The 24,210-nt window shown below is 41.8% G+C and overlaps 1 protein-coding gene across 1 annotated transcript in view; it reads right to left on the bottom strand.

Moving 5' to 3' along the window:
• The window catches only part of tcirg1b (T cell immune regulator 1, ATPase H+ transporting V0 subunit a3b), a 57,761-nt gene extending 34,658 nt beyond the window's left edge, over positions 1-23,103 (bottom strand). Inside the window, exons 1-6 of the mRNA XM_028812280.2 lie at positions 22,933-23,103; positions 18,173-18,296; positions 11,840-11,918; positions 9,343-9,590; positions 9,145-9,233; positions 2,007-2,133 (exon numbers count right to left, since the gene is read on the bottom strand). Of these exons, the coding sequence (XP_028668113.1) occupies positions 2,007-2,133; positions 9,145-9,233; positions 9,343-9,590; positions 11,840-11,918; positions 18,173-18,289 (660 nt within the window). The 5' untranslated portion in view covers positions 18,290-18,296; positions 22,933-23,103. The remainder of the gene's footprint in view (positions 1-2,006; positions 2,134-9,144; positions 9,234-9,342; positions 9,591-11,839; positions 11,919-18,172; positions 18,297-22,932) is intronic.
• Positions 23,104-24,210: the final 1,107 nt, after the last annotated feature.

Here is a 24,210-nt window from a genome sequence, read left to right as displayed (position 1 = left end):
TAAGTCAAGCAATCATAATGGAAAAAGCGAAATTAATTTTTAACCACATTCAGAATGAAAAAGGCAACACCAGTGAGAATTTCATACCTAGCCGAGGATGGTCCCATCGATTTAAAAACAGAAACATTCTTCATAACATAGAGATTACTGGAGGAGCGGCAAATGGAGATACAGAAGCTGCTGCTGCATTTCCAGCGACATTAAGAGCCATCACAAACATAAATTATGTATTTAATCGAATATTTTTGATTTTCATGAATGATTTATGAATAAAAATCGATATTAGCAATAAAAAATGTCTATAATTAATGTATATAATTATACATGTTACAAAATAAAACAAAAAAAAAATATGATAAACTTTTTTATTCTCTGGCCTGTTTCACCTATCCCTATTATTTACGTGTTAAGATGACCTCATTTAATGCTGTTTCGTTTAGCGCTGGGATTTCTTGGAACGTATCGCCTGCTTTAAGCAGGGTCTTACTGTATATGTGTGTGTGTGTATATATATTTATATATATATATATATATATATATACACACACGAGGGGGGACCCAAAAATAACCGGAATTTTGTTGTTGTTAGGTTGGTACTTGTAGTACGTGGTTGGGCCGCTAGGGTGATCTAGTTACACTCCTCACAAGTCAGTCTGCCAAATGCCATCAGTCTGGAAGGTTGTGCTTGTGTTCAGTGAATTTTTTTGTAAAAGTAGTTTTGTGCAAGCGTCGTTTTTTTACGATGGCCGATTATCGTGAGCAACGCGCGGCAGTGAAATTTTGTTTTCTTCTTGAAAAAAGTGTTGCAGAAACTATTGTTAGAAACGGTATGACAACCCTGAACCACCCACCCTACTCACCGGATTTAGCTCCGTGTGATTTCTTTTTGTTCCCTCAGATGAAAAAAGACTTGAAAAAAAGGCATTTTGCTGACGTCGAAGAGGTAAAACAAGAAACAACCAGAGCATTAATGGGCATTACTTCAGACGAATTTAAAAAATGTTTCGAACAATGGAACAAGCGGTTAGATAAGTGTATTTCCGCCAATGGAGAGTACTTTGAAGGAGACTAATTGTAGTTTGTACAGAAAATTAAATTAAACACGTTTTAAAGATATTTCCGGTTATTTTTGGGTCCCCCCTCGTATATATATATATAAATAAATAAGCCTGTTGCTTCCCCTTTGCCCCTAATGCTGATTGAATATAATCAAATACCCAGTTTTGGTGTGATTGAAGCACACTCTTGAATTGAAATCCAACCCACTCAAGAACAACTGCTAAGCAAAATGCAAATTTCAAAGCCTACCTACCTAAACACAGAAAACCTACAGACTGATTTGCACAGTCTTTCCAACTATGTTTGGCCAGATTGCAAACTTTTTAAATATAATGCTCTACATGTCTAGTGATAATGCTCATTTTAAAATGTGAGAGAGAAGCACACTTGTGCAGTAGATGATGCTGACATCTCACAGGTCGAGTAATCTGGGTTTGAAAACGTACCACAGAATGACAGTACAAGGCTCCCTCTTTCGACCACAGTGTTTCATTTCCCGTCACCTTTTATCTGTGTCTTCCATAAAGGAAGCATCGCTTCCTAATTTTTCTTTCCGCAGTTGGCACAACTTAAGTGTGACTAACAGTCATCTTGACACTGATTCAGACCTTTAGCAAATTATAAATGTGAATGAAAAACTAAATGAGGAACAAAGAAGGTTACAAAAAATGTTAGGCAACCCAAGTTAGAGGTCTGAACATTGTTGTAACAAAAAAGGAACTCTGTTTTTCTGCTGCAGAACTTTGTTTAATGACAAGTAAATCACATTGCCTCCTTAAAAATCTAAAGGGAAATTAGCTTTTTCAGGGAATTAACAAGTACACCAGAATTTCACTTGATTTGAGCTATTCTGAATTTCACAACTTTCTTCTTTTTAGTATCAAGTGTCAGTAATAAGAAGATATAAAATGCCTTGCCATGTAAAACAAGTAAAAACATTTTCTCACCGTGGCTGGATCCTCCATTGGTTCAGGCATCTCCACAAAGTTGACAATCATGTAGCCGCGGCAGGCTCTCCAGAGGAGCCGCTCAAAAGCGTTGGCCTTCCAAGGATGGATCACACCAGCAGTAAAGCTGAAATAAAAAAAAAAAAGAAAAGCACATTGTAAAAAGGTTACTCAGACTCAAAACCAGCATGACATACAGTATTAAATTTGGTTTGCCTGCATATACCCAGCTCATTTCCGGACACCTTGTAACGGCCAACCCCTAACCCGGCCGGCAGCTACACCTCCAAGACCTGTGGCCTGGATAAATTACTGAGCTGAATCTAAATATCAAGCCGTACCTCTAACAAATAAAAATTTTCCCCACAATCGACGGTTTAATCAAGCTCACAAAAACAGATGATATGTAAAATAGGTACGTAATTATATTAAACGAGCAACAACAAGAAGCAAGATGCACAATAAATATATATATATATCCCTCCACCAAAGCAACAACACCATATATATATGTACACACACACACAATAAACCCTCCCTTGCCCCTGTAGCATATAACAAACAATACGAATAACATAAACTGAATGAGATACGGAAATGATTGTGAACTTGAGTCCGGTTATAAACACTATCCTGAATGCGGTTGACTGAACTAGCGAAAAATGAGTCGTTTGATTTTCCCGGACAAAATGGAGCAGCCTCACCGTGAATCCTCGGCGCGTGGTGGATGATGAATTCCAACCCCGGGGTCTCTCGTGATGAGGTTCTTGAAGCAAGTCCGGCGGATAGAAAAACAAACTGGATGGAAATGCGCGATGTGGAATACAACAGGTACAGATGGCTCGTGGTCATGAATGTGAAAAAATCTCCTTTCCTTCCTCTTCTCTCCTCCTCTTCTCTCCCTGATTACTTAAATAGTCCTGAGATGGATGTAATTGAATAATAGCAAACAGGTGGTTTTGCAGGATTGGGGTTGCGGTCTCCTCCCATTATCCGTCCCCCTTTTCAGGGACGACATTCACTGACACACAAACAGCAAACGGGATGATGGAAACAAGACGCACATGGTACTAACACTGACAACACTATTACTACTATGTAGTCCCGCTACAACCTTATGTCTTAGAAAACTGTAATTTTCAGCTTTTGTCAAGTGCTTTGTGAGAGACTTTGCTCACAAACAAAAACGCATCTGCCTGCCAGGTAACACAAAAACTGAAACATCATGGAACCTTAGGTACCACTAAACCAGGGCTCTCCAACACATCACTCGCGAGCTACCGGATAGCTCACAACCTCTTTCCAAGGGTTAATGAATCCAACATAAATTTGAAAACTTGATTAGTCAAATTAGGGGTGGGCGATCTTTCCACAAAATCGTATCACGATCCTTTTAACACAAAATCACGATCCACAATCTGAATTGCAATCTATCTTTTCAATGTGGCGTACACTTAAGAGAATATCTGGACTCAAACTCATCAAGACCTAAGTAACACTTTACTTTAAATCTCAAACAAAGTTGAATTCAATTGTTCTCTTGTTCACTAGCTAAGCGGAGTTAAGGAACACGCCCCAAAGCTGGCGAGTAAGTGAGGAAGGCCCCTCAACCCCCTCCCCTCGGCCCGTTGTGTGTTTCTCAGATTCGTGCAAATAAATTGATACTGCAAGCAAACTGATACATAACGAAATGAGAGAAGTTGCAAAATCAACTGGAATGTTCAAGCAAATTGTAGAAAAAAACCCGATCTAAATCCGTTAAGTATTTCTCTCGTGAAAAGCAGACAGACATACAGACAGACAGACATTGGATTTTATATATTTATATATTAGTAAACCTTCAAAATAATGTGCAGTTAAAGTCTCAACAGCATTCTCAGCATTTCTGGAGCTTAGTACAGCCAGATAACTAGAAGAATCTTCACCAAGCAGCTCTGAAAATGTCTGCTTTGTTTGGGTCTCCATACCTTTGAGTCTGACGTGAATGTCATGAAATCAAAGTTCACAACAAAACTGACAGACGAACATTGAAATGACGCCATAAGAGTGAACCTCAGGGGCTCCACTCCACCATACACCTCAGTGCCAGTCATCTGACTAACTAAAAAACACATCACATGTGAATAAAGTGACACAGTGACATGGAACAAAATGACAGATGAATAAGTCATATCTGTGAATTTGGAATTGCATTGTTTTGTTTTGACAGCATTCATGTTTTAATTCAATAGTGTGAGATACACTAGAAAATGCATACAGACATTCAAAATGCACTTGCAGGTGAACTCAATATTTTTTGTGATGTTTTAATGCAAAATGTGAGTTGTGGACACCAACATTGTGTAAATGTTCAGGCAAAACAAGTTTATTCAGTTTGTTTGGGTTGAAATAAGCTATGAGAATAAACGTTAGAAAACCTGAGTAGCTCTCAGCCATTTTCATTTTGTAAAAGTAGCTCTCAGGGGAAGAAAGGTTGGAGACCCCTGCTCTAAACACTGTAAACAGCACATTGAACGTTTCCTTCTCTAAAGGAACTTCTAATGGAATATCTTATTCACGTCACTCAGCCTTGAGCCATTCTGATGCTCTTTAATAAGGTGATCAGCAGTGGCATAGCATAGTGGTAAACTGAAACAACCACTATGGACTCCGATCTGTAAAGAGCACAGTTCAATTCATAGCCGAATCACTTTCTGTGTGAAGTTTACACTGTTTTGCCATGAGAAGCCAAGCAAAATGACACCTTGTGTTTGCTAACTGAGCAGGTTACAATATGCAAGTTTTTGAGGAAGCTCAGTCCCCTTCTTCACTTTGCTTGACGTCTCATTGCATCCATAATGGCTAACACAGTACAACACCCAACTACTATATTACCATATAACAAGAAGCCTTCTCCCGGAGTTCCAGCTTAATTCCATATTCTAAAGATGTGTTTAAAACTAGTTGTCCTTTGAGAGACTAATGCTGCTAAGATAACACTCCCATTAGCCTAAAAGAGCCAGATGTATACAGTGACTTACGAACTCAATTCGTTTGCGAGGGCTGGCGGTAACTCAAGTTGGTTGTAAGTCAAGACTATTTTTCCCATAAGAAATAATGGAAATACCCACAATGCGTTCCGAACCTCCCACAGCAACACTTACTTAACCTTTTCATAATAAAAAAGGGTTGTATAATGTGCATAATTTACCAAAACACCAATAATGTTTCTAATGTACTAACCAAAAAGTTATAAAAAGTGCCTAGCCTACCAGAAACAACAATTTCATACTGTACTCACCATTTAATTTGACATCTTTGGGCTGCAGGAAGGGAGGAGGAGGAGAATGAAATGGAAGGTGGTTATTGTTTGGAAGGAGCCTCCTTATACAAATCTTTTCTTTGTAAAATTGTCGAGATGGTGGATTTCGACATGCTGTACATATTAGCGAGACCGTTCACATGAACACCACTCTCATATTTCCGCACAATTTCCTTCTTCGTTTCGATTGTGATCGCTTTCTTTACATTCGTTACTTTCTCTTCCTTCCTTAGCAATTATCGAAAAAAATTATATAAATCACTGCACTGACCGAAATTACGTCCACAAACACATGTATCTGGGCTCTGACTGACACTTACAAATGCTCTCAGCTGTTTGTTTAAAATCGCACAAGCGGATACACGTGACCACATTCGGGTCGTAACGCAAGATGTTGGTCGTAAATCAAAACAAAAATTTTGGTCGTAAATCAAGTTGTTCGCATGTCAGGCCGGTCGTATATCAAGGGTCAACTGTAATACAAACGTCCGGAGACAACTAGGAGAGAATTGTACTTAAAAGGAACAATTAGAAAGTTCACGGAGTGTCACATTTCTAAATCAATCCCAACGCCACATGAAGGTGGAGCTCGCAGTAGGGGCAGTGATTTTAAACAACAAGGAGCAATGGTGCTCTTATTAAAATCATTGATATGATTATAAATGTAACAACGAGATGTGGGCCTACAACTCAAATAAAGCTTGTGTGTGTCTCAGCACATTTAAATTTTTTGTTCACGTGAGTTTTTTCTCAAAGTGGTTGATTTAGCAAAATTCTATGAAAAATACACGTGTTTGGGATGTTGTGAACATACAAGTGGATGCCCTAACATGTACATTATGTGACATGAGTAACATAAGATTTTTTTCATGGAAGGTTTTGATACGGTCCAGTGTTGGTCATCATAGATGCCTATTCAAACCATGATTGAAAACCTTCTTCAGCTATCACTACAAACTACAGGCAGTAAGAAACATATTTATAAAATCTAATTTGTGGGTGAATTATTCCATGAATCCAATTCAAGAGTGGCCAGAACCTAACCTGGAGGCACCGGCAGCATTTATTTCTATAGCACATTTTCATACAAATGATGTAGCTCAAAGTGCTTTACAAGATGAAGAAAGTTTATTAAAAATAAAATAAGGCAATACAGTGGAACCTCGGTTTGTGAGTAACTTGGTTTACGAGTGTTTTAATAAATTTTCACTTGATAAACGAGCGAGGTCTTGCAGTACGAGTAGTTTTTCTGCTGAGCGTCATGTGATCACAACTGAGCTGATGGTTCTTCTCTCTCTCTCACTGCGGGATTGTGGGCAATCGTCTCCTATTCTCCGTCTGAGTCGGCGTGCCTCACTCATACAGTCAACGAGCGTATAGTGTTTACTACAGCATTAGCATTGTGAATGTGTGTGTGTGTGTGTGTGTGTGTGTGCTTGCGTGTGCGTGTGTGCTGTGACGTGCGAGTCCTCGTCTTGCACCCTAAAACACGAAGCGGAGTCTCAGTACTTTAGCAACACCAGCTTTATTCAGCTTGAAACAGCAACAGCGCGGTTATTTATACACAGACACAGCAGTCAGGCAGGGCCCTGCGCATTTATAATGTTCCTTGTATCACCCATTGACGACAGGCGCTTATAGCATGTCCGCGATCTTTTCGGATTCGCTTTTACGGAGAACTGCTACAGCACTGGGAGACTGCGATTGCTTTGGGACGCTCTTCTGCGTGTCGTCCAGTTGGGTGCAATCCCACAAGAGTTTAGAAACTCACACCGGCCATGATTCTTTTCAAAGGTAAAGTGCAAGTTAATTTGTTTTATGTATTTTTTACTTTATATTTTGTATTAATCATTTTTATATGAAAAGTTTTGGGTTGTGGAACAAATCATCTGAGTTTCCATTATTTCTTATGGGGAAATTCACTTTGATATACGAGTGCTTTGGACTACGAGCACGTTTCCGGAACGAATTATGCTCGCAAACCGAGGTTCCACTGTACTAATTAACAAAGTATAAATACAGTCCGATGGCCAGGAGAACAGAAAAAACAAACTCCAGAGGGTTGAAGAAAAGAAAAAAAAACAAACAAAATCTGCAGGGGCTCCGAGGCCACGAGACCACCCAGCCCCCCACTGAGCATTCTACCTACATAAATGAATGTGAAAGTGAATGTGTATAGTAGGCCATTTACTAAAACTGCAAATCACTTGAATGCCATAACCTATCTAAGCATTGCTGCCGACCATGTGCATCTATCTCTTTAAGGCCACATCTGTTTTAGATGAATACTTCCAGCAGGATAACATCACATGTCACAATGCATGCATCATTTTAGGGTGGTCATAGGGCCTGCTTACACACCAACACACTCCTCACATTCACACGGGATAAATCTGGAATCACCGGTTCACATAAACATGCATGCTTTTAGAAAGGTGAAAGGAAAATCCACACAGACACGCTAAGAATGTGCAGGCTGCACACAGACAACATGTAACCGCAATATTCAAACCTATGACACTGGATGTGTGAGATGGCGGAACTACTAACTGCACTAAAGTGCTGCCCTAGAGACTTTTAACGCAAGCAGCTGGCAGCACTGTATAAAAAGGCTGCTATCTGAACAGAAGGAGATGAAAGGACATTGCAAATCAGACTCGGTGCTGTCTCTGTATACAGAGGGCAGGCAGGCTGTGACGATGGAGGTCCGCTCCACGCTCCCATCTCACTGCTGGGAGCTCTTAACCCGACACCGTCGGTAATGTCACCGAGATGAGCTGACATATGAGGACAATTCTCAAATGACGCCAGGGGATATTTCCAAAAGTGCCAATGTGCTTTTATTTCAAAACAACAGTGCCCAAACAAAAAGTGCAGTGCATCCATCATAGTTTCAATAAATATTCCATAAAAACAGTGCAAAGTGGGGATAAAAACAATTATCAATAAATAAATCCATTAAAATCCGAGGTTAAAATCAGAAGTTAAAATGCAGTCTCTCTTATTACGATCTCAGCCCACCTCCGTCTCTCATTCTCCCCGGCTCACCCATTGCTCCCGCAGCCGGCAGAGACCCAACAGCCACGAGCTCCTTCCAGCCGACCTCCGTCTTGGCTTCCTTACGGACATCACTGCCACCCCGTCCGAGGTCGGCTGTCCTCCCTTCATCCTTTGCGCTCACGCAGTCGCTCCTCAGATCCCTCGGGAGGACGCCTGCCTTGCTCACTCCAACAGAACATTCAGTGGGGTGAACTAGCCCCTGGAGTGCTACCAACAAACACTCGTTCGCGGGGCCCCAGCTCGTGCTGTCTCCTCCTTACAGATGGCCAGATCCTCCAGCTAAGACTGCTCTTTCCCGTCCTTTAACCTTTTTTTTTTTCCTCTTTTCCTTGATCCATCTATATCCCCCTTTCCTGGTGTTCACTCGTATATATACATACCGCCGTGCCTCCATGGCTGCAGGAAGCCAATGAAGCAATTGAGAATGATCGCACCCACACGTGCAGGTGCGACTCGTTCCAACTACCCCATTGATTCCCCGTGGTCGTGCAATTGCGCCCACGGAGAACGACACGGCTATACGGAATTAAAACCTGGCCCTTATATTTTAAAGCCGCAGACCCGCTATACCACACAGGCATTCATTAAAAAACTTTGAGAACTATAATGCAGACTTTCAATAAAGCTAGTTAGTACAGAATTTCTAGACGGTCACAAGGCTTTTAGTGGTGGTCCGTCAACATGAAAGTAAAAGGGAAAAAGACTGCAGAAGACAAGAGCCTGGTCCTGAAGGGAAAGCTGCTGATGAAGGAGGAATGCAGGTACTTCTTTACCTACCTGAGCCTTGCATCCAGAGTAGGGGGCAAGGACTGGGACAAATCCAGAACTTGGCTTGACCGTGAGGCTAAATGTGGAGAGCTGGGAACCTGCAGAGGAGACACATTCTTCACAACACAGACTTCTGAAACTTAACAAGGTCAGCGTTTATATCAGCCGAATACAAATTAAATTTGCGGCTCTTAAATCACTACTTACCCCAAGGCTGGTGAACCTCTCGGTCTCGATCAGCATATTTCGGTACTCATTCATTTCCCGCAGTTGACTTCGTAAGGAGTCTCTATTTTTGGTAACTTCTCGGATCTCCTGGGCCAGCTTTTCTGAATCCTCCTGTATACGGTTGGCCTCACGGATAGAAGGGGCTGGTGCAGAAACTTCAGCTGGCCTGTCCAGAAGGAGTAGTGGAAGTTCCAAACCTGCCCTTTTCACCTCGTTCTCCAAAAACACTGCAGCAAGCACAATTGGCACAACAGAGGGCCATTAGGGTCATTGATTTAGCTTATTTAATCTCAGGTAAGAGTCACCATTAAACAACAAAGTCTCAATTAGACCAACCGAGCCAATACCACAGACACAGAGGAGATGGTGGGCACAACACTTTTAAGATCAGCCATTCCTAAGGATGTTCCCCAGAGTGGCACTAACTAGGAAGCTAAGGGACAAATCACTTTCCCCAAGTCAGAATCACAAATGATACAAAAAGATGTCTTTTGCAGATGGGGGACTACTAATGCATCATTCCATGAGTCAATAAGAACCCTCATATACAGGGGGTACAGAAAGTATTCAGACCCCCTTCAATTTTTCACTCTTTGTTATATTGCAGCCATTTGCTAAAATCATTTAAATTAATTTTTTTCCTCATTAATGTACACACAGCACCCCATATTGACAGACAAAAAAAAGAATTTTTGAAATTGTTGCAGATTTATTAAAAAAGAAAAACTGAAATATCACATGGTCCTAAGTATTCAGACCCTTTGCTCAGTATTTAGGAGAAGCACCCTTTTGAGCTAATACAGCCATGAGTCTTCTTGGGAAAGATGCAACAAGTTTTTCACACCTGGATTTGGGGATCCTCTGCCATTCCTCCTTGCAGATCCTCTCCAGTTCTGTCAGGTTGGATGGTAAACGTTGGTGGACAGCCATTTTTAGGTCTCTCCAGAGATGCTCAATTGGGTTTAAGTCAGGGCTCTGGCTGGGCCATTCAAGAACAGTCACAGAGTTGTTGTGAAGCCACTCCTTCATTATTTTAGCTGTGTGCTTAGGGTCATTGTCTTGTTGGAAGGTAAACCTTCGGCCCAGTCTGAGGTCCTTAGCACTCTGGAGAAGGTTTTTGTCCAGAATATCCCTGTACTTGGCCGCATTCATCTTTCCCTCAATTGCAACCAGTCATCCTGTCCCTGCAGCTGAAAAACACCCCCACAGCATGATGCTGCCACTGCCATGCTTCACTGTGGGGACTGTATTGGACAAGTGATGAGCAGTGCCTGGTTGTCTCCACACATACTGCTTAGAATTAAGGCCAAAAAGTTCTATCTTGGTCTCATCAGACCAGAGAATCTTATTTCTCACCATCTCAGAGTCCTTCAGGTGTCTTTTAGCAAACTCCATGCCGGCTGTCATGTGTCTTGCACTGAGGAGAGGCTTCCGACAGGCCACTCTGCCATAAAGCCCTGACTGGTGGAGGGCTGCAGTGATGGTTGACTTTCTACAACTTTCTCCCATCTCCTGACTGCATCTCTGGAGCTCAGCCAAAGTGATCTTTGGGTTCTTCTTTACCTCTCTCACCAAGGCTCTTCTCCCCCAGTAGCTCAGCTTGGCCGGACAGCCAGCTCTAGGAAGGGTTCTGGTCGTCCCAAACGTCTTCCATTTAAGGATTATGGAGGCCACTGTGCTCTTGGGAACCTTAAGTGCAGCAGAAATTTTTTTGTAACCTTGGCCAGATCTGTGCCTTGCCACAATTCTGTCTCTGAGCTCTTCAGGCAGTTCCTTTGACCTCATGATTCTCATTTGCTCTGACATGCATTGTGAGCTGTAAGGTCTTATATAGACAGGTGTGTGGCTTTCCTAATCAAGTCCAATCAGTATAATCAAACACAGCTGGACTCAAATGAAGGTGATCTCAAGGATGATCAGAAGAAATGGAAAGCACCAGAGTTAAATATAGGAGTGTCACAGCAAAGGGTCTGAATACTTAGGACCATGTGATATTTCAGTTTTTCTTTTTTAATAAATCTGCAACAATTTCAAAAATTCTTTTTTTTGTCTGTCAATATGGGGTGCTGTGTGTACATTAATGAGGAAAAAAATTAATTTAAATGATTTTAGCAAATGGCTGCAATATAACAAAGAGTGAAAAATTGAAGGGGGTCTGAATACTTTCCGTACCCACTGTATGTCACCAAATCTACGGGTCTATGATAGTTGATCAGAATGTGGTAAACAAGCATACATACTTTAGAAGCGTTTGTGGAAATATTTGCTAAAAGTCAGGAGAGGCCACCACTAAAAGATTATCCTGTCTTGCATATTTTCAACCTTGTCAAAGACAACGTTTTATCTACAAAATGGTGATGGGGTGGGGTATGATAGGACTATCACTTCTTTCCCAATCAGATATGAGGAAATGAGGTAACATGCTTTGACGTGATCTGTGAGAGTGAGCATACCACAACACAGTTCCTCCACTCACCAAAGGTCTTCTCCATCTCCTCACATCGGCGCACGTCAGCCACAAATCTCCTCTGGAAGGCATTTACATTGGGGTTGAGCTGCAAAAACAAGATACAAAGCATTGTTGTCAACACACAACTGTCATCAATGTGCCCGTTTGCCATGATAACACTGCACTTCACCCCTTCGGCTTTTTTTTTTCGTACAGCCATATTACGTACCCACTTTTGGGGAGAATAAATAATAGAAGCAGCCTTGGAAAGTGAAACACTCTGGAGTGCAAAGTCACTAGGCAAAATCAAGGTGAAGGGAAACGTTTAGCTCCTTTTCTGGGAAACACTTTATGGAAAGCGCATCAATGCTCCCACATTATTTACCTATAGAATTTTTAATTACACAGTAGCCATTCCATCTACTTCATGTCTCTCTAACAAAACCACAACCCCAGCAGACCAGAAAAATCTAAAAATGTGCACACGACTGTTTTAGGGTGAGCGGGAGAGCTATTACCCCATCCAGGGGTGCACACAATACTGCTGGCAGAAGTTCCCACACCCCCAGCCCTAAACTGGATTAGGTGGGTTTCACAAAGGATGGATGGATAATATATAAAGGTAAAATTCCGTTACAACGAAATTTTAATTACAATAAAATGGTCCTGACAGTTTCCCCATATGACACTACAGAAGTCTCGCTACTACGAAGCCCATTCAGCAGATACTGTACTTTCATTACAACGAAGTGCCCAAAAGACCTTGAAATGCCTGAATGAAGCATCCACAGAGCAGTTAGTTCTGTGGTTGCAGTTCAGTTGTGCACAACGATCCCCAAACAGAAACACTAATTGTTTTTTTTTCTTTCTTCAGACTTTCCTCGTACTGTTTTTTTTTTTTTTTTTGCTGTTTTTGTTTTCGGTGGTTTTCAGCGATACCTTTTGCTTATTGCTCGTCAAAATTTGAAAAACTTCCATTGGAATTTAACTCATTGTCACCCTCCTATAGAAACGGCAGACACGAAAAAACGGTAACAGTTCATATTAGAAAAAAAAAAAAACTACATTTTTGCAGCTCTCGATTGCGGCAAAAAGATGTTGCCAGTGAATTCAGAATTTCACCATCGACACTGTCAACTTTCTTCAAAGACCGAGCAAAAAAAAGAAGAAAAATCTTGGGTTGCAAACATATGCGAACTGCTGCATTTCAAGACGTCGAAAAAGCCATTTTTATATGTGAAACACTCCTATTAATGCGGCACTCATTCAAGAAAATGTGAGGTTTCAAAACTCACAACAGACAAATAATCTTCCACAGACGTGGCAATCGCGCTTCGGGACGCACTTCAGTGTGTCATTCCCGTTGGGTGGGGAGTATGGTCCCAAAAGAGTTCAGAAACCTCACAATATGAAGAAGACGAAAAGGATGATTCGGCTTCTGATTGATAACTGTGCTGCCCACAACATGCTTCCACTTTTAGATAATGTTCACGTTGAATTCCTCCCACCCAATTGCACAGCAGTGCTTCAGGCATTGCATTTGTTCATCATTCGCACCCTGAAAGTGTGTTATCGCAAGGAAATGCTGAGAAAAATTCTTGTCAGCATAACTTGTAGACAGGAGAAGAGTAAAATTAACGCAAAAGAAGCTATTGAAATGATCGCAGACACCTGGACACAAGTTAAAGGAAGCACTATAGTGACAAATACAGAATCTCATTACTACGAAATTTTCATTACAACAAAATATTTTTTAGGTCCCTGGCAGTTCGTTGTAACGGAATTTTACCTGTACTTTATAATGAAAGTAGTACAATTTTATAATGTGATACATTTTAAATATAGGAAAAGTATGTTCCAAACATGTTAGCCATAAATGCGTGGTATACAGACCCTACAGGAAGTTTTCACCCATTTAGAAATTTTCATATTTTATTGTTACACAACACTGACATCACATTGGATGCAATTTGGCTATTGTGACATTCATCAACAGAAAAACGACTAATGTCAAAATGAAAATAGATCTCTGCAAAGTGACCTAAATTAATTACAAATATAAAGTCAAGTCAAGTCAAGTTGGGGAGCATGCACTGGTACAGTGTATTGCTGCACCCACTACACAACGAAACAACTCAGGATCCCGGTTTGCACCATCCAGACAGACACGTGGTCCAGTCCCACCCTCCAGAAATGACCCTCTATCTGCCGCAGCCAAGTGTTACCTGGGCGACCCCCTGGTCTGGTCCAGCCACTCGGGTCCCCAACAATGAGGATCTTACGAGCCGGGTCACACTGAAGGAAATGCGCCACATGGCCGTAGTGCCATAACTGACACTCCCTCACAATGCAGGTAATGTGCCTCATTTGGGACTCCATGAGCAACACAAAGTCAGACCAACGGTACTCAAGGATTTTCCGGAGAGACACAGTACCAAAGGAGTCCAGTCTTTGTCTCAGGTCACTGGATAGTGTCCATGTCTCGCAACCATATAGCAAGACAGGAAGCACCAGGACTCTAAAGATTTGGACCTTCGTCCTTTTGCATAGATATCAGGAGCGCCACACACCCCTTTCCAGTGACCTCATGACCCCCCATGCTCTCCCAATACATCTACTGACTTCATAGGAAGAGTCACCAGAGACATGAATGTCACTGCCAAGGTAAGTAAACTTCTCAATAAGGTCAACACTCTCTCCGCAGACAGACACACTGCTGATGGCCGTGCCCAAGCGGTCATTAAAGGCCTGGATCTTGGTTTTTATCCAGGACCCTCGCAAGCCCAGACACTCAGACTCCTCACTCAGTCTCTCGAGCACCCCGATCAGAACCTCCATTGACTCCGCGAAGATCACAGCATCGTCAGCAAATTCAAGATCCGTGAACCTTTCTTCACCAACAGATGCCCCACAGCCGCTGGACCCCACGACCCGTATCTATCTATCTATCTATCTATCTTTCCCAACACCCAGTCCATACAAGCATTGAACAGAGTAGGATCAAGAACACACCCCTGACAAACCCCAGAATCAACTGGGAAAAACACAAAGGTCCTGCCTCCACTCCGCACAGCACTCACAGTACCAGTGTACAGGCCGGCCATGATATCCATCAACCTTGAGGGGATCTTGTAAATCCTCAGGACGTCCCACAGGGCAGCTCGATCAACTGAGTCGAACTCTTTGCGAAAATCAACAAAGGCTGCAAAGAAACTCTGCGGATATTTGCGTTTGCGCTGAATGAGAACCCTCAGTGCCAGGATGCGGTCGATTGTAGACTTCTTAGGCATAAAACCAGACTGTTCCGGTCGCTGGTAGGTGAGCAAGTGATCACGGATCCTATTGAGGATGACCCTAGCAAGGACCTTACCCAGCACTGACAGCAGCGTTATCCCCCTGTAGTTGCTACAATCCAGGCGATCACCATTCCCTTTCCAGATAGGGATGACAAGTCCCGTTTTCCAGTCAGTTGGGATGATGCCAGTCTCCCAAATGGAAGCAAAGATTGCTTGCAATGCCAGGAGGACAGTAGTTTAGGCCATGGGTTGCCAACTCCGGTCCTGGAGGACCACTGAAGCTGCAGGTTCCCATTTTAACCCTTTTTTAAAAGAGTGCCCTGTTTGTGTTGCTAATTAACTTCTTGTGAATTCATTTTAATTGAACTGCATTTTTAAGATTTGTTCCCCTGAATTTCTTCATCGTTCCTCTGAGTTGCTTCATTTCTTTCCTTAAATGGCACCCAAACAGACATGAAATGTGAAGTGAGTGAGCCAACAGAAGACCAACTAAGTCAGGGCCTCAAACTCCAACCAATTTCACTCCAACCAGTTGCTTAATGAGGTGCTGATTCTTGTTAATTAAACCCGTTCTTTAATTCATGGCTTGTTGCTGCTCTCGTGGTGCATAAGCAGACATTTGTGAAACTGTTGATTTTATCTTTCTAAGAGCACTGGTAAAATGTTTTGGGCATCCCGAGACCTTCATCTTTCTTTATTTTCAGATATTGTATGATGGACACCAGTTGTTTTGGCTCATTTTATATCTCATTATTGTTTGGAGATCACACTACAGAGGGATCACACTCCTCAGCCTCCCTGGAAAAGTCTATTAGGGGGTTCTGGAGACCCTCCGTCCGTCGGATAGTCGAGCCTCGGATTCAGGAGGAACAGTGTGGTTTTCGTCCTGGTCGCAGAACAGTGAACCAGCTCTACACCCTTAGCAGAGTCCTGGAGGGTACATGGGAGTTAGCCCAACCAATCTACATGTGTTTTGTGGACTTGGAAAAATCATTCGACCGTGTCCCTCGGGGAATCCTGTGGGGGGTACTCCGAGAGTATGGGGTACCGGACCCCCTGATAAGGGCTGTTCGGTCCCTGTACGATCGGTGCCAGAGCTTGGTCCGCATTGCCGGCAGTAAGTCGAACCCGTTTCCAGTGAGAGTTGGACTCCGCCAGGGCTGCCCTTTGTCACCGATTCTGTTAATAACTTTTATGGACAGAATTTCTAGGCGCAGCCAGAGTGTTGAGGGGGTCCGGTTTGGTGGGCTCAGGATTGGGTCACTGCTTTTTGCAGATGATGTTGTCCTGTTTGCTTCATCAGGCTGTGATCTTCAGCTCTCTCTGGATCGGTTCGCAGCCGAGTGTGAAGCGGCTGGGATGAGAATCAGCACCTCCAAATCCAAGACCATGGTCCTCAGCCGGAAAAGGGTGGAGTGCCCTCTCAGGGTTGGTAGAGAGATCCTGCCTCAAGTGGAGAAGTTCAAGTATCTCGGGGTCTTGTTCACGAGTGAGGGAAGAATGGAGCGTGAGATTGACAGGCGGATCGGTGCGGCATCTGCAGTAATGCGGGCGCTGCATCGGTCTGTCGTGGTGAAAAAGGAGCTGAGCCGCAAGGCGAAGCTCTCAATTTACCAGTCGATCTATGTTCCTACCCTCACCTATGGTCATGAGCTATGGGTAGTGACCGAAAGAACGAGATCGCAAATACAAGCGGCTGAAATGAGTTTCCTCCGCAGGGTGTCTGGGCTTTCTCTTAAAGATAGGGTGAGAAGCTCAGTCATCCGGGAGGGGCTCAGAGTAGAGCCGCTGCTCCTCCGCATCGAGAGGAGTCAGATGAGGTGGCTCGGGCATCTGATCAGGATGCCTCCTGGACGCCTCCCTGGTGAGGTGTTCCGGGCACGTCTAACCGGGAGGACGCCCCGGGGAAGACCCAGGACACGCTGGAGGGACTATGTCTCTCGACTGGCCTGGGAACACCTTGGGATTCTCCCGGAAGAGCTAGAAGAAGTGGCCGAGGAGAAGGAAATCTGGGCATCTCTGCTCAAGCTGCTACCCCTGCGACCTGACCTCGGATAAGCTGAAGAGAATGGATGGATGGATTATTGTTTGGCTGCTAATTAAGGAAAAAGAAACGATTAAGGGGTCTGAGTCTTCAAGAGCAAGTCAATTAAAATTAGTTCAAAAGATGATAATTAGCAGCAAAAACAGGTCACTCGTTAAGAAAAGGGTTGGAATGAAAACCTGCAGCCACGGTGGTCCTCCAGGACCGGAGTTGGCGACCCCTGGTTTAGGCCACTGCACTGAATCACCACAAGTTGTTCCTTCCACGCACAGATGCATTTTATACTACAGTCAATTGAAACCCCAGGCAGGTGACCTCCATTGAACTAATTCTATGATTTCTAAAGCCAACTGCCTGCACCAGTGATGATTTAGATATGTCATATTAAAGAGGGGGCACGGTGGCGCAGTGGTAGCACTGCTGCCTCGCAGTTAGGAGACCCGGATTCACTTCCCGGGTCCTCCCTGCATGGAGTTTGCATGTTCTCCCAGTGTCTGCGTGGGTTTCCTCCCACAGTCCAAAGACATGCAGGTTAGGTGCATTGGCGATCCTAAATTGTCCCTAGTGTGTGCTTGGTGTGTGTGTGTGTGCCCTGCAGTGGGCTGGCACCCTGCCCGGGGTTTGTTTCCTGCCTTGCGCCCTGTGTTGGCTAGGATTGGCTCCAGCAGACCCCTGTGACCCTGTAGTTAGGATATAGCGGGATGGATAATGGATGGATGGATATTAAAGAGGACGACTTATTTTGAGTTTTATAATACTAATTAATTTAAATTGCTTTGCAGAGATTTGTTTTCACTTGGACATTAAACAATCAGTTGTGGTTATTCAGTATCAAAAAAGCCAAATTAAATCCACTGGGATTCAATGATGTATAACAATAAAATGTGAAGACGTTCAAGAGGTGAATACTTTTTATAGCCACTGTACATACACCCCACTTTCTGTGCCATTGCAGTGAAGTGCAAGTTTAAAACAAAATTGTGTGTGTTTATATGGCAAGCAAATGAGGTTTGTGCTTACATCTCTGAATTCCACTAATCCGATCTCTCCGAGTTCACTGACACAACCATAGGCTGATGCAGACTGTAAGAAGAGTTGGGTGAGACAGACCTCCTCACTGCGGAAAATGGACCCCATTTCACACCTGGTGGGCACAGAGAAAACAAAGCAGTTAGTACATCCAAAAAGGAAGGTGACAAACTGGGGGAAGGGAAGAGCACAGTGAGAAAGGGGATGTGAAAAAGGAAGAGGAACCTGAAGCAACTGCAGAAAAACACACACAAGTAACTGATGGGCTTATAAATCATCGGGTGGCAGAGCTTGCTCAGTGTCCATAGGTAAATATAGAAAAGCATCATAGAGTGAACAGGAACAAGCAGGGAACTGAAGAGTCAAACAACTATGAGCAGCTGAAAATAATAATACAATAGAAAAAGATAGTAATGGAAAAAAAAAATCATAGTTAATATGCGTCCTGCGGTGGGTTGGCACCCTGCCCGGGATTGGTTCCTGCCTTGTGCCCTGTGTTGGCTGGGATTGGCTCCAGCAGACCCCCGTGACCCTGTGTTTGGATTCAGCGGGTTGGAAAATGGATGGATGGATAGTTAATATGCAACTTCTTCTTCTTTCGGCTGCTCCAGTTAGGGGTTGCCACAGTGGATCATCTTTGTTGTCCGCATATTGATTTAGCAAAATTTTACACCAGATGCCCTTCCTGACATTTATCTGGGCTTGGGACCGGCACGAAGAAACACACTGGTTTGTGCATCCCCTAGTTAATATAGTAACAAAATTCATAAATACAAGAAAAAAGCACTGTGTCAAGTCAACAATGAAGAAAAAAAAGGTGTATAAAGTAAACTGAGAGCATACATATTAATTAAATATATACACTATTAGATAGATAGATAGATAGATAGATAGATAGATAGATAGATAGATAGATAGATAGATAGATAGATAGATAGATAGATAGATAGATAACTTTATTAATCCCCAAGGGGAAATTCACAATTATTTTTATTAATAATTATTACAATTATTAGCAAAAAGTCTGGACACATTCAGAAATGTTAATGTTTTTCATAGGAATTGACACCTTTTTTTAATCAAGATACCATTACATCTCTCTATTATAAAAAAAAAAAATCTTGGAAAGACGATACGCGATTTTCTCAGAGACACTTTAACGTCCTGCAAGACAAGGCAGTGAGACAAAAGGACAGTTGCCGCACAGGCTTTTAAAGAGGAACACACAGCTCGGCAGCAGCAGCAGAAAGCCAGCAGCTGATCCGTCTGCATCTGCTTAGCGTGTGTTCGGCCCCCCCCTTCACAATGTGAGCGGCAGAGATGCAAAGTGGATGGCGTGTGGCGCACCCTAGGGGGGTAAGGGGGTGGGCGAGCAAAGTGAACAGGGGGCATAGCCCCCTAGTTGATAAAAAAAAAAATACAGACAATACAGTACTACTGTTTCTATAGGCTATTATTGCTTGAAATGACCGATTTGTAATTTATTATTAACATACGACTTCCAAGCCTCATTCTTAGCAGCCATTCCTTCAGTGTCCTATTGGTCACCTCCCTTACTGACTTTAATTAGTTGAGTTTACATTCTAATTGGTTATTTTTGAGACCTTTCTAACTGCGTCAGCACCGTTGAAACCTTGGGTGGCCAGGTCCTGGCATTACTAAAGTTCAGTTCTGGGTTCACACACGGCCAAAATGAAGCAGCTTATTCAAGAAACATCTCGTTCTGTTGATTTTTTTTTTTTTTTTGATAGAATGAAGGATATTTCATGTGACAAGACTGCCAAGAAACTGAAGATTTTATACAAAGGTGCCTGTTGCCGTCTTGACAAAAGAGGGCATACTGGATCTGACCAGGATAGAAAAAGAAAGGGAACTGCATAAGAGGAGAAGAACATCAGAGGCTGTATTTTGAGAGACAACTGCCTGACAGCTCCTCAGTTGGCTTCTTCCTTAAATTTACACCAAACTCCAGTGTCACTTGCAACAGAGTAAAAGATGGTTGCGGGAAGAGCCTTCCCCTTCTTTTTCTCTCCAGTTTGCCTACTTTCTCTTGTAACAATAATAGACACCTTTACCAAGAAACTGAAGACTTCACACAGTCTGTCACATGGAATACTCTTCATTCTGCAAAAAAAAAAACCTCAATAGAGCGCCATGTTTATTGTGAAAGCTGTGTCATGGGCAACAGAGAGAAGAGGATTGTGGGATGCTGGTCTTAGAGGAGGCCAATCTGCAACTGGCAAATACAAAGAAAAGCTTAATATGAGTGAAAGAGCACAACACTGGACTGAAGAAAAGACCTGGAAAATTATATTATGGTCCACTTCCTGGAATCGGTGGCAAATCTGCTGTAAATCACTGTGGCAGATGATGACACCGGTATATGGCTTACACTTATTAAAAAATACAAGCAATAGTGTAACCATTTCCTATGTACTGTCTCAATGGGAGAATTTTACTGCAGATATTGCCTTGCCGAAAGTATAAATCATCCCATTTAAGTATCTAATTACAAACATGTTACAGAAATTGGCTTTAAATTATTCCATATGTATTATCCTACCAAGCACATGACTCCATTTTAAAAAGATATTGACTGAAGTGGCTCCTTTTGTAAGATCTGCAAAGAAATGTCTTTACATTTATTTTGGGCCTCATCCTACACTCAAGTTGTCAAAAGAAAGGATATCTTTACAAAATAAAGAGAAATCTTTAGTAACCTAATACAGTATTTGTAAGTCTAAAACAAGAGAAAGAATATTATCTACACGTATCATATTGGCACAATTTCATATTCATAAATCTAACGCTGTCAATCAGACTCCTTTATTTCTTATATTCAAAAACAAAGTTAAATTTTATGTTAACATTTCAAATTCAAATAACTGTAAAGTCTTATAAATTATTTTATATGTTTAAAAGATTTATAAGACCTTTTCATATTCATAACTCTTAACATTATCAGACACCTTTGTTTCTCAGTTGCTCTGCTCCCCAGCTCTGGAACTCACTACCATCTCAGTTTAGAAATATTAAATCATTTTCACTTTTCAAATATTAACTTAAAAGTCATTAGTTTAAGACTGCTTTTTCTCTTTAATTACAATTGCTCTGTCTGATTTTAATTTTTGTATTTTAGTTCTGTATTTAATGTGTGTTTCATCTATTGTTCGGTGTCTTTGAGTGTTTAGAAAGGCACCTACGAATAAATAAAATGCATTATTATTTATTATTATTATATCTGAAAATGATGCTAAATTGTAAGTTAAGAGCATTTCAACTTCAAGTAACTAAAGTTAAAAAAAAAATGGGTTTATGGGTTTTTATAAGTTTAAAAGATGTAAAGATGGCACAATTTCATAGTCATAAATCAAATGCTAACAATCAGAAATCTTTTGTTTCTTATATTTGAAAATGAAGTTGAATTGTATGTTAGGAACATTTCAGCTTCAAATAAATGGAAAGCTTTTAAAACTATGGGATTCTCATAAGATGCAAAGAGAACAAATATTATCTAATCTTATTTTATCAGCACAATTTCTTATTCATAAATCCAACGTTAATGTCGGTTTCTTATACTGTATTTGAAAATTAAGTTAAATTGTGTGTTAAGACCATTACAACTTCAAATACATTTTTTTAGAAGTTTAAAAGAAGGAGAAAGAAAATTACTTACTCTTACTCTATTGGCACAATTTCATATTCCTAAAACTAAACGTTATTAAAAGACACCTTTGTTTCTTGTATTTGAAAAGGAAATACTTCAACTTCAAATTGTTGAGCTTTAAAAACTATTAGTATTTCTAAACTTTTTAATGTTTTTGTGTAATATCCTCCTAATGCAACTCTGGCATGTTATCTATTTGTTGTGTGTTCTCTATTACTGTAATGTAATGTTTATAACATAAGACTTTTAAACAGACAATAAATACGTATTTTTTAATACAAAGGGAAGTTATTTAAAGTTATGTCTGACAGAACTGTCAGATATTGATTTTACTTTGTTTCCCCCAATACATGTGACAATCAATTCATTTATAGATTTCCCAGGTAATTACTGATATGTTGTTCGGGCACGGGCGTCAGTCTGCCAGGTTGGCGACCACTAACGTTTCGGTTTGCCTCGGTCGTTGTCCGTGTTCAATTCCCGACCTCCAAGCAGACGCTCCTACCTGATTACTTGCAGCTAAAACCCAAGCCAATGCGTCAGTCTGGTCTGCTGTATGCCGCTTGTCGGTCTAGTCAATCGAATCGCACCCGAGCCGTTTAAATTACCTTGGCCAGTCTGATCGGCGTCAATCGTTCGAGTGCCACGATGACTGGAACTCAGCTATCATTGTCTACTCTAAACGGACATCTACGAACATATCTCGCAACTGTTCTTTAGGTTGAGGGGGGGGGGGGGGGGGGGGGGTGATAGGGGGGTGTTTGAGGGTGTGAAGCTTATGAGCCAGTCTATCTCTACCGTGTCTACATAATGCCATGTGACCCACTAGCCGGTCGGTGCCTGTGAACAAATCCAGACACCCAACAACGAGCGAGCGTTCCAGCCAGCCAGCCTGGACATCTAGACCGCCGACACCATCACATCTATACTTAAGGGCTGCAACTTTTACTTGAGCGTCTGTGGACGTCTGACGGGCTGAAATGTACAACTTCAATAAGTTTGCGCGCACGGCAGCGTGAACGTTACCTACGAGTACGCTACTGCTGAACAGTTAGTTGTTAAGTAAATGTCGGCGGGTGCCTACCTGCCCGGCTCTGCCCCCGCCACTCGGTCAATATCGGCTTCCTGTTGAGAGAGAGAGAGAAGAGCCGCCGGTACGAAAGCAAACTGCACGTCCGCCCCACCGCCAGTCAGTGTTTTAACTGAAGCGCGGGGCGCAACTTCCTGGAAAGTCTGGCGCTGTCAAGAAACGGTCATGTGCTCGTATCACATGACGTCTGCCCCCGCCTCCCTGCCCCGTACAGTTGCCTCGTAGTGGTGTTAATTATTCATCTTCTGCGGGATCGAGCAGGAAATTTGGTCTGTAGTGAACTTATCGGATAACAAAGGCAATCTATTGCTTTTCAAGATTTCTGTTTGAAATATACTTTTAATGTTAGTCTAAAAGAAGACCCTTTGATCATTAAGGCGATTCCATTTTCAGTTCTAAGTATTGTACTTTTAAAAATTAATTTATTATTAATTCAATGACCTGATTTTAACAACAGTGTTCTTTCAAATAAACTCATATGTAATTCTTTTAACAACCTATTTCATCCAACCTATTTAAATAAGAATTTCATGTTATAGTATTATCCAGAGGACATTAGGCAACAACAGCATTTATTTCTATAGGACCACTGCCGGATTAACCAATAGGCACATGTAGCATATGCTACGGGCCCCGCAATTTCGGGGGCCCCCCTAATGGTGGACCCAATATTTAATGAAAAAGTGTAGCATTGAAAAACTGGTCTTTAAAAATATTATCTTTACGTTTTTAAACTGTAAATTTCTTACACAACAAAACTTTAGGGGCCCAACACATAAAATTCACATAAATATTATAAGATTCTTATTATAATCGAGAGTAAAATAATTATTTAGTCCGGTTTGAACTGTTCAGAATCTAAACTTCAGATGATGCAGACCAAAAGGGCCCCCAAATTTGAAATGTGCTACGGGCCCCCAAAGCTCTTAATCCGGCCCTGTATAGGACACTTTCATACTGTACAGTATTACCTTACTGCTTTACAAGATGTCAAAGAAACAGATGCAGGAAAACAAATTCAATTGGATAAGAATAATAATGAATAATAACTTACAAAAAAAAACAAATCAATACCCAATCACACAAAACAGATTTGTAATTAAAAGAAAAGTAGTTATTATATACCAGTAACGGTGCACAGCACGATAACGTGCAGTGAATACACTTGACTTGAGCACTCCTAGTTTTCCTCCTTTTTCTCTGTACGTTTACCATTCGTTTGCTCAGAGGTTGATGCACTTGCTGCTTCCTGAGCAGCTCTTCTTTTCTCCA

This window comes from Erpetoichthys calabaricus, chromosome 10 (assembly GCF_900747795.2).
Source record: "Erpetoichthys calabaricus chromosome 10, fErpCal1.3, whole genome shotgun sequence".
Taxonomy (NCBI): domain Eukaryota; kingdom Metazoa; phylum Chordata; class Cladistia; order Polypteriformes; family Polypteridae; genus Erpetoichthys; species Erpetoichthys calabaricus.
The sequence above is the reverse complement of the archived record's forward strand: the minus strand, read 5'-3'. Positions and strand labels throughout refer to the sequence as shown.